We start from the raw sequence: 11,116 nt of genomic DNA, 5'->3' as shown, positions 1-11,116 counted from the left end.
AAGAAGACCAACGTGGGCGGAGATGAAGGGATGCAGGGTGGGGTGAGGCTGAGGGTGGAGAGTGGGGGTAAGGGTGACGAGCTGAGAGTGGGGTCCTGGGGGTGAGGTAGTCAACTTGACCTTCTAGCCTGGAGATGTCAGGAGTCCAGGGAGGGCTGAGGCTGCACACACAGACGTGGGGAGCCGTATTTAAGGGCATGAGGCTGGGACATGCCAAAGGTCAAGGGCAGATAAAGAAGTCCAGGGAGGAGGAGGGAGCAGCAAGGAGGGGAGAAGGAGTGAGGTGGGAGGAGAGCCTGGCAGCCCTAGGCGGCGAGGTGCTGGGGGCTCAGGGAAGAAAGTCCAGACCCGCCCCCATGCTTAGCAGGGGGACATCACCAGTGACCTTGGTAAGGGCTGTCCCAGTGGCTGCGGGCAAAAGCCAGACCAGAGAGAGTTCCACAGGAAACAGGATGGAGAAATTGCAGTTGGTGCAGAGGGAATGTCCCAAAAAATTGGTTAAAGAGATTGTCGTAGTTCAGGCTGCTATAACAAAGACATGGCCAGGCAGCTTAAACAACAGAAATTGCTCACATTTCTGAAGGCTGCAAGTCCACGATCAGGGGAGGAAGATTTGGCTCCTGCTGAGGGCTCTCTTGCTGGCTTGGAGTTGGCAGCCTTCTCCCAGTATGTCCCCACGACGAGACAGGAGATGGATCTCATGTCTCTTCCTTAAAAAGTCGCCAGCCCCACTCTTCTGACCTCACCTAAACCTAATCACTGCCCAAAGGACTCGCCTGCAAATACCATCACAGCGGGTACTAGGGCTTCAGCTGTGAATTGAGGGGACACAAATATTTATTTAGACTCCATAGCAGAGAGAGAGAAAGGGGGGGTGAAGTGACAAGGAACGTTGGGGGTGACAAATTGTTTTTTTCTGTTTTAAGATGGGAGTTTGTTTTGTTTTCCACCCCAGGGCATGTGGAATTCACCAGGCCACAGATCAGATCCTAGCCACCAACTCAACCTAAGCCACAGCTGCCACAACACCAGACCCTAACCCACTGTGCCATGCCAGGATAAGCTGGGTCCCGGCGCTCCCAAGATACTGCTGATCCTGTTGCACCACAGCAGGAGCTCCAAGATGGGAGATTGTTTTTATTTATTTAAAATTTTTTTTGGGGGGAGTTGCCATCGTGGCTCAGAGGTTAACAAATGCACCCGACTAGCATCCATGAAGACGAGGTTTGATCCCTGGCCTTGCTCAGTGGGTTAAAGATCTGGCGTTGCTGTGAGCTGTGGTCTAGGTCACAGATGTGGCTTGGATCTGCCGCATCTTAGTGTTGCTGTGGCTCTGGTGTAGGCCAGTGGCTGCAGCTCCCATTTGCCCCCTAGCCTGGGAACCTCCATATGCTGTGAGTGCGGCCCTGAAAAAAAAAAGAAAAAAAGGTCAATTGGCAGAGCAGGCCTGAGAGTAAACCTAGACTGGTCAGCATGGGGTTTCCTCTCATCATTCTAAGCCAGGATTTGGCCTCTGCTAGGTGACTACATGCAGCCAGGTACTGTGGTGCAGGGTGTGTGTAACTGAGTGATTACAACGCAGGACCCTAGAATGTAACTGGTAAGGACACGAGGGGATGAGAGTGGGTGAAAGCAGCCAGTGCGTGGACTGTGGGTCTGGGGATGAAGACCCTTGCCACTCGACTTTGGTCCATGGATCAGCAGCAGCAGCATCTCAGGCTTTGGAGAAATACAGAATCTCAGGCCCCTATGAGATTTGGAGAAATACAGAACCTCAGGCACATATGACCCATTGTACTGGCATCTGCAATTTATCGAGATTCCCAGGTGATTCAAGTTCAAATGCCACTTTGAGAAATGCTGGCAGAAGAATTTTTGGAACCAGGAAACTGGAAGGCATGAACTGGAAAGCTAGGAGGTGGTGACTGGAGGGCGGGCAGCTTGAATCTGAGACTGTGGAGAGTGTACCTGACTACAGCAAAAAGGACCAGGGCAGGGAGCCCGGGGAACCACCTTCCAGGTTGGGCACTTTAGGAAGAAGCCAAGTGATCTTGGGCATTGGGACTCCAGGGCCAGAAGGGCCTCACCTCCCCAAGCTAGTAGGTTCGACTCCCACCCCACTAGCTGTTAATTTATGCTTTACTGGATCTCCTTCTTTCCGTTTTCTTCCTAAGACTTTCACAGAAGAGCAAGCCCCTTTATTTCTTTTTGGGCTCGTCTAGGCTGGCACCCTCCCCCCCTCCGATCCTTCGCAGTGGGACAGGCCACTTCCCTCCCCCCGTAATCCTCCCGGCGGGGGAGAGGACGGGTTTTGCATTCAGACAAAAATCATCGCTCCCCGAGCGTACGGAACAGGACGAGATGGTGGGGAGCGAGGGGCGTGGCAGAGCGATTGATACGGCCTGAGTCCTGCGTGCTCTGCGCGCTGCGGCTCTTTGCGTCTGCGTGATTCGCTCAACTCCCTTTCTGCCTCTGCTGCCGCCATGGCGCCTGTGGTTAGTATGGCTCCGCGTGAGGCCTTGGCTCTGGGGAAGGCACGTGGGCCTCGCCAGCCTGGCCCCTGCCTGGCTCGCGCCGGCCGGCGCTCTGCAGCGTCCTGCCGGGGCTGGGCCAGCACATTTGCCGGAGCGGGCCGGCGCGGCCGAGGGGTCCCGCACGTTGTGGGCGGAGAAGGCCGCGGCCCGAGGCCCGAGAGGGAGTCCCGGGGCTCCGGGAGATCGCGGCTCGGGCCCCTACCTGCGGCCCGTGGGGAGCTTGGGGTCTGAGGCTGTAGCCTGGGCCGGTCAGCGGTCTTTGGAGTGCGGCCGGCGTGAGGCAGCCAAGGCCTAGGCCTCGTTACCTGGGCTGAAGGCGGGGAAGGAGGGGACCTGCCACCCCCGGCGACCGCGCATCCGGGAAGCCTACAGCCAGGACTCGGGGGCAGGTGGGAGGGTGCGGGTCTGGCGGGCCTGTTTTCGGAAAGAGGCTCGGGGCAGGGGACCTCTAGCGTCTCCGGAGGAAGTTAGGTGTTAGGGCGCAGCGCTGTAGACCCTTTTTGGTGTCAGGCGAGGGCCCCGTTCCATTCTCTCTGCGGCTGGGACCGGGTCGTGCGGCGCTCTCATGTCACTCCGGCCGCAGGTCGTTCTTCCAGGTGACTGGGAGAAAGTTTCTCTCTCCTCCTTTGTTGGGACACCTTTGTTAACATTTTCGGCTCACCTCTATCGTTCTGCCTGGATGGGCTTTTTGACGCTTTTAGGCGTTTTAAGCTTTAGGTGGAAAACTCGTGAGGGGTATCCAGCCCACTGCGGCCAGGTCGTGTGCCTGCTGATTGTATATTTCCGGGGTTGCGTTTAAGACTGCCCTCTTGATATTAGGAAGAGAGATGCTAGAGAAAATGTGTTTTTTGGAAGGGAGCTCCGTGTTTGAAAAACGGACCCCGTTGACAAGTTTTCAGTGAAGTTCTTTCAAACAGGAAGGGAGTTAAGATGTGTTCTTGGAAAGGCCTTTTTAGATTCTGAAATGGTTTTTAAAGTGTAAGTACAGAGGCTTCCTTAGATGGTGTTGGAGTTTGTAGAGGGACCAGGTTAATATAAGCTGCTTTGTGAGTATAAAAGGATCTGGAACCTTGGTAGAATGTGCTTACCCGTGGTTTGGAAGGCTCATTCACAGATCAAACCAGTCAAAAGGCCAGAAATTGTTGACCATAGTGTTGTAATTAGAACCCAAGGGGTAGCTTTACCCTTGTCCTGACTGGGGCAGATGCGCTGCTAAGCTGTGTGGTTCTGGCTGCTGATTCTGAGAAGGTGGATGCGGCAGGGTTAAGGGCATCAGGACTCTAGTCTGGAGAGTTAGGGCAAGGACTGATTCAAATTAAAGTTGTTGCAGGCATGCCTGTGCCCTGATGAGGGAATATAAGGGGTGTTCCTTGGACCTTTATTTTGGAACTTCTAGGGCAAGTAAAAGGAAACGTTCATTTTACTGTCCTTCTTAAGCTAGCAGACCTTGATACTCATATATATTGAGGGGCTGGAAAGTGTAAAAGGGTCAAGAGTGCTGGAGTAACTTCCCCTTCCGGAGGGCACGACCCCAGGCTTGCACAGCAGCACCTTTGAGCATTCGACCTCCTCCACTCTGGGGCAGAGCTCGATTCTGGACTCAGAGCTATAGTTTTTTGCGTTTGTACAACTCTAGTGGTTTTGCTTCTGTTAATTTTTTTTTTTGGACTGGTTATGCCCTTCATCTCTGTTTTCATTTGTATACTTTTTTAGAAAAAGCTTGTGGCGAAAGGGGGCAAAAAAAAGAAGCAGGTTCTCAAGTTCACTCTTGATTGCACGCACCCAGTGGAAGATGGAATCATGGATGCGGCCAATTTTGTAAGTTATCCCCTTGACGTCATCACCCTGGACAGTAATGAACCCTTAGAGCTTTTGCGAGAAAGCCTCCTGGAGGCTGTTTGTTTGCAGGATCAGCCTGCTCTGGTTCTGGCTCTCCTGGACCGGAACTCCGGAGCTTGGGCTGGTTCTGTTTTTCAGCCTCGCTCACTCACTCGCTGTGTCTCCTGGTTTTGAAGAGTGAAGGAGATGCCTTGGAGCCGGGCAGTGCCAGAGAACTGCCTCGTCTGCTCTTCACTTTACCAAAGTGGTTTACCTAACATTTACCGGGAAGCAGGTAGACTCCCTTGGATCTAGCATCTCCTTTGCAGGAACTCTGGGTCTTGGTCCTCAGGGACAAGGGGCTACCTGTGCCCTGGACCTGACTGACTGACTTTGGGGCACTGGATAGATAGCAGCATCTCCTCCAGCGTTACTTTATTAAGCATCAGAGCTTCAGTGTTGATATTAAAACATCCTGCTTGCTAACTTGTTATTGGAGCTTGGTTTTTTTCCAAACCTAGCTCCTTACTGATTTTTTTTTTTTTTTTAGGACCACACCTTAGGCTTATGGAAGTTCCCAGGCTAGAGGTCCATTTGGAGCTGCGCTGCTGGGCTACACCACAGCCGCAGCAACACAGGATCCCAGGCAAGTCTGCGACCTACACCACAGCTTATGGCAACGCCAGATCCTTAACCTCCTGAGCAAGGCCAGGAATCAAACCTGCATCCTTGTGGATACTAGTCAGATTTGCAACCCCCCGAACCACAATGGAAACTCCTCTACTAATTTTTTGCCTTCATGTTGGCCCCGTTCCCCAGTATTCCTCTGTTTCACATAAATCTAGGACTATGAACGTCGTTGCCACATTCTGACTCTGCACCTTGGTCTTGGCATTTTACTCTTTGTCTCTCCAGTAGCCCAGCGTGGGGAATTCACAGTCGGGTAGAACCCTGGATTAACATTATCTCTTTCATCTCCACAAGGTCGGCTGTCGCCAAGATAATACAATTACAAAAAGAATAATTAAAGAAATTAAAAGCTTGGCCTATGGCCACTACGTAACAGTGGAATTCAGGAAGCTTCTAGCTCACTGTCTTCTTGTGGGTGCTTTTTGTGTCCCTGTCCTGCCAGAGGTCCCTCAGTTGGCTCCTTAGTTCCTTCTCTATCCAGTGACTTCTTGCTTTTCTCTGTGGCCTCTTGTCCCGCTGAACCTTTGTGGCTCCTTCTAGTTTGTGTCTGGGGTGGCCCTGTTCTGGCGTCACCTCCCCCCGCCCCCCTGCCGCCTCCTGACTTCTTGTGTGAATGTGACCATTTTCCTTGTAGATGCCCCCATAGGGTAGGAAACAGTCAATTATGTAAGAAGCAGAAATCAGGATTTTTGTCCCAATCACTCTACCCTACTGTCAGTTAACATACTGTGCATTGGAGCTTTTAAATAAAGGACTGTAGGGGAGTTCCCGCTGTGGCTCAGTGGGGTTACGAATCTGACTAGTATCCATGAGGATGTGGGTTCGATCCCTGGCCTCACTCCGTGGGTTAAGGATTGGCATTGCCGTGAGCTGTGGTGTAGGCTGGCAGCTGCAGCTTCCATTCAACCCCTAGCCTGGGAACTTCCATATGCTGCACATGCAGCCCTAAAAAACCAAAACAAACCAGAAAATAGAGGAGCGCAGGGGTTTGGACCTGAAAGGGACTTCATATCATTGCAGTAGTCCCCCGCCTTCCCCCCAAAAAGAGTCCTTTTTTTTTTGTCTTTTTGCTATTTTCTTGGGCCACTCTCGAGGCATATGGAGTTTCCTAGGCTAGGGGTCGAATTGGAGCTGTAGCCACTGGCCCACACCAGAGCCACAGCAACGTGGGATCCGAGCCGTGTCTGCAACCTACACCACAGCTCACGGCAATGCCGGATTGTTAACCCACTGAGCAAGGGCAGGGATCGAACCCGCAACTGCATGGTTCCTAGTTGGATTTGTTAACCACTGCACCACGATGGGAACTCCAGAGTCCTCTTTTTTGGTCGAAGATCCATGTAGCCCACAGAGGTGAAGGACCAGCCTAGGCTTCCACTGGGGTTTGCCTAGAGTCCGTCTCTATAGTCTCCTGGGCTGCTGTCCCTTCTGCTGTTGGGTGATGGTGCACATGGCCCCTCAGCAGATCTGGAATTGTTTTGGTCACCACTGCGTTTTTTTTCCTTCTGCCCGATTGGAGACCTCATTTCTCTGCTCATTTTAAGACAGTTCTTTATGCTTCTCAGGGCCATAAGTTGCCTGAGACTTGCCTGGATCTTGTAAGTTTGGGGCTGGGTTTCCTGTTTTTTTTTTTTTTGTCTTTTGTCTTTTGTCTTTTTTTTTGTTGTTGTTATTGTTGTTGTTGTTTTTTTTTACTTGCTTTTTAGGGCCACACCCGCAGCATATGAAGGTCCCCAGGCTGGGGGTCTAATTAGAGCTACAGCTGCCGGCCTACACCACAGCCAGAGCAACATGGATCGTTCACTGAGTGAGGCCAGGGATCGAACCCTCAACCTCATGGTTCCTCGTTGGATTCGTTTGCCATGGGCCTCGACGGGAAGTCCAAGTCTACCCTGTCCTTCACCCACGAGTCAGCCTTCTGTGGCGTTGAGGTGCGTTTGAGCGCACACGGAAGGAGTCGCGCATGGCTCCTGGCGCGTGTGTGGGCAGTTGCTTAGTGCCGTCTTCTGATTGCAGTTCCTGGATTCAGGCCTTTTGCGGATAGCTAAAGATAAGACTGAACAGTTAAAGAACTGAAATACTCTGCTGGCGAGGAGGGCGAGCCGGCCTCTCTGATAGATCATTTGTTGATTTCTACAGGAACAGTTTCTTCAGGAAAGAATCAAAGTGAATGGAAAAGCTGGAAACCTCGGAGGAGGGGTTGTAACAATCGAGAGAAGCAAAAGCAAGATCACTGTAACTTCCGAGGTGCCTTTTTCCAAAAGGTATGGGGGAGAGAGGCTTGTTGGTTGCCTGCGTCCTGGCCCTGGTTCCCACTCCCACCCTGGCCAGGAGGGTTGCTCCCTGTAGCGTCCTGTGCTTTGTGGTTGCGTCTGCCACCTGGAGCATGTCCGGTGGGAGGAGGCACTGAGTGGATGAATGACTCCATGAACGGATGTTGTTACGGTTGGTAAAAGCCTTTACCTTCTGGCGCAGTGAATTAAGCATCGGGCGTTGCCAGTGCAGTGGCTCAGGTTGCGGTTGTCACAGAGCTTCGACTCTTGGCCCAGGAATGGCCACGTGGGGTGGGCATGGCCAAAAAAGCATTCAACTTCTGGTGGTTTTTTACCTTTTTTTGGTTTGTTTTTTAGGGGCTGTACCCGTGGCATATGGAGGTTCCCCAGGCTAGGGGTCTAATCGGAGCTGCAGCTGCCAGCCTGCGCCACAGCCACAGCAGCGCCAGACCCGAGCCTTGTCTGCGACCCACACCCCAGCTCACGGCAACACCGGATCCTTAGCCCACTGAGCGAGGCCAGGGGTCCTCATGGACACTAGTTGGGTTCGTTTCCACTGCACCACAGTGGGAACGTCTGCATTTTATTTTTCAAAGGTTAACGGGTTTCAGGCTGTACAGATGCTCAGGCTGGCTTAGATTGTATTCTCAGAAGTGAAGATGTTGCTTTCTTTGCCTCCAGACCATGTTAAAGAGCTTTCGCTTTTCCAGTTCTACGTTGTTGTTGTTTTTTGCCGCTAAAGGCTGCTGCAGTTAGATGAGGAATCTGAAATCTCAGTTTAGACTGAAGCCGCTCCATTTAATTCCTGTGGGCCAGTTTTTCCTTACGTCACAGACAGCAGTTTGCTGGCCCTGCTGTATTTGTTTTGTTTTGAGGTTAAAACACTTTTTAAGTCACTAAAGTTGGTTATGGTTAAGCCTTTGCTTTTATTTTTAACTGAATCAGTCAAGAGATGATTTTAAGGCTAAGCGGACTGCTCCCCTTCCCTCTGGCTGAGCTGTTTTATGTGAGGAAAGACAGTTTGGTAGAGTGACGGGGGACAACGAGAGGGCTTCCAAGGTTGAGATGGGCTGCCCCCCCCTCCCCCGGGTGGGGGGGCTTTCATACAGCCTGTGGGAAGAGTCTAGTCTTTTTTTTTTTGGTTATGCCCTCGGCATGTGGAAGTTCCTGGCCAAGCATTGAACCTGGACCACAGCAGTGACAACAACGGCTCCTTAACCTGCTGCCCTACAAGAGAGCTCCTCAACTTTGCTAAAACTTCCACCAGCATTCTGTTACGAAAATACTTGAGCCACCGAAACTTAGGAATTAACCCCCACAGCTGAATACAACGTAGTAGAAATAATAAATGTGGAAAAAAAGAATACTTTTTATTTTTTTATTATTTTATTTTATTTATTTATTTTTTGTCTTTTTGCCATTTCTTGGGCCCCTCCTGCGGCATATAGAGGTTCCCAGGCTAGGGGTCTAATCGGAGCTGTAGCTGCCGGCCTGCGCCAGAGCCACAGCATCGTGGGATCCGAGCTGCGTCTGCGACCTACACCACAGCTCACGGCAATGCTGGATCCTTAACCCAATGAGCCAAGGGCAGGGATCGAACCCGCAGCCTCATGGTTCCTAGTCGGATTCGTTAACCACTGCGCCACGATGGGAACTCCAGGAAAAAAAGAATACTTTTTAGATGAAATGGACCAAATTGATTTATTTTTATGTAGGGAAAACTGGATAGAATTGAACTGACATCTTCACATCTTTGTGAAGGTTGCTCTGTTGGCGTAAGTAATACAGTTGAACAGTGTTCATTTCTTTTTCTTTCTTTTTTTTCTTTTTTTCTTTTTTTGGTCTTTTTGCCTTTTCTAGGGCTGCTTCCCACAGCACATGGAGGTTCCCAGGCTAGGGGTCTAATCTGAGCTGTAGACACCGGCCTACGGCAGAGGCACAGCCGTGTCTGCAACCTACACCACAGCTCACAGGCAATGCCAGATCCTTGACCCACTGAGCGAGGCCAGGGATTGAACCCGCAACCTCATGGTTCCTAGTTGGATTTGTAACTGCTGAGTCACGATGGGAACTCCCGAACAGTGTTCATTTCTTGGTGGTGTTGAGTTTGTTGGTTTGTTAATAACATTTGGGTCCTTGCTCATGTGCCAGTGTTAGCTCACACATCTCATTTAGTCCTGGTACCAGTCTGAAGCTACGTTAAGTGTCATGGGTCCTACTTTATAGAAGGAGAAACGGAGGAAGGTTTCTGGAAAGGTTAGTTTGCCCAGAGGTGGCCTTGCTTGGTCTTCTCTTTTCTCTGTGGCTTTGGGAAGATGCCAGAGTTAAGTAAACCTCAGGGCCTCGTAAGCAAACAGGTGAGAGATGAAACAGGAAAGTCCATCACTGCCCTCAGGTGACAGCTTTGTGACTGCCATGTGCCGTGGTGACTGTTCACTGCTCCTCCAGGCCGACACAGTGGTTGGGCAGAAGGAATAGAGAAGCCAGGTGCTCTTACTGCTGAGCTGGCATCTGGGCAGCTGCAAGAGGGAGCTGGGAGGGGAGCCTCAGAGAAGGAGTTCGGGGAGTTCCCTTGTGGCCTAGTGGTTAAGGATCTGGTGTGGTCACAACTGTGGCTCGATTTGGTCCCTGGCCAGGGAATTTCCACGGGTGTGGTCATTGAAAGAGGAGATTTGAATCCCTCAGGTGATGTGGGAAATATTGGGAGCCTGTAGGAAACTTCACCTTCTCCATAAAAGGTATAAGATCGGTGCTTATTTGTCAGGCACCACCCTCATCTCTTTCTCCGTTGGTTGCTGAGCCATTTTACAGGTGATGGCTATTGAGAGGACAGCAGTTGCATCTTAATCTCTTCATATTTTTTGGCCAGTTTAGATGAAATATGGCTGATGTTTATTCTCATTAGAACATTGGTTGCGTATGTTTGCCTTATCTTTGGCTTTTTTTTTTTTTTAAGGGCCAAACCCACAACATATGGAAGTTCTCAGGCTAGGCGTCATATTGGAGCTGCAGCTGCCGACCTATGCCACAGCCAGGGCAATACCAGATCTGACCCACGTCTTCCACGTACACCACAGCTCACAGCAGTGTGGATCCTTAACCCACTGAGTGAGGTCAGGGATCGAACCCATGTCCTCATGGATGCTAGTTGGATTCTTTACTGCTGAGCCACAGCAGGAACTCTGGCGTTTCGAACCATGGGAAAACACCTTGAATTGTAATGATACACATATTTTTTTGGTCTCTTTTAGGGCCACACCCGCAGCATATGGAGGTTCCCAGGCTAGGGATCTGATTGGAGCTGTAGTTGCGGGCCTACACCACAGCCACAGCAACACAGGATCTGAGCCGCATCTGCAACCTACACCACAGCTCATGGCGACACTGGATCCTTAACCCAGGATTCTTAAGGATCCAGGAGCAAGGCTGGGATCGAACCTGCAACTTCATGGTTCCTAGTCGGATTTGTTTCTGCTGCGCCATGACGGGAGCTCCTGAACTGTAATGATTTTGAATGCACAGGTTTTGTAGGCGTTGCAGTGTGCCAGAATGTGAGAAGGCCTTGTGTCTAGTGGAGTCTCAAGTGTCCTTTCTCTGCAGGTATTTGAAATATCTCACCAAAAAGTATTTGAAGAAGAATAACCTACGTGACTGGTTACGTGTCGTTGCTAACAGCAAAGAGAGCTATGAATTACGCTACTTCCAGATTAATCAGGATGAAGAGGAGGAGGAAGATGAGGATTGAAATTCCTTTATCTGTAACATTTTGTATGAGTTCTTGAATAAAAGTAAGGAATCAAA

At 50.8% G+C, this 11,116-nt stretch overlaps 1 protein-coding gene across 1 annotated transcript; it reads left to right on the top strand.

Moving 5' to 3' along the window:
- The first annotated feature begins 2,384 nt into the window (after nucleotides 1-2,384).
- RPL22 (ribosomal protein L22) lies at nucleotides 2,385-11,116 on the top strand. The gene is made up of 4 exons (XM_047791602.1): nucleotides 2,385-2,495; nucleotides 4,248-4,352; nucleotides 7,182-7,306; nucleotides 10,916-11,116. The coding sequence occupies exons 1-4, from the start codon at nucleotides 2,484-2,486 to the stop codon at nucleotides 11,058-11,060; spliced, it is 387 nt and encodes a 128-aa protein (XP_047647558.1). The 5' UTR covers nucleotides 2,385-2,483; the 3' UTR covers nucleotides 11,061-11,116.

This window comes from Phacochoerus africanus, chromosome 8 (assembly GCF_016906955.1).
Source record: "Phacochoerus africanus isolate WHEZ1 chromosome 8, ROS_Pafr_v1, whole genome shotgun sequence".
Classification (NCBI taxonomy): domain Eukaryota; kingdom Metazoa; phylum Chordata; class Mammalia; order Artiodactyla; family Suidae; genus Phacochoerus; species Phacochoerus africanus.
The sequence above is the reverse complement of the archived record's forward strand: the minus strand, read 5'-3'. Positions and strand labels throughout refer to the sequence as shown.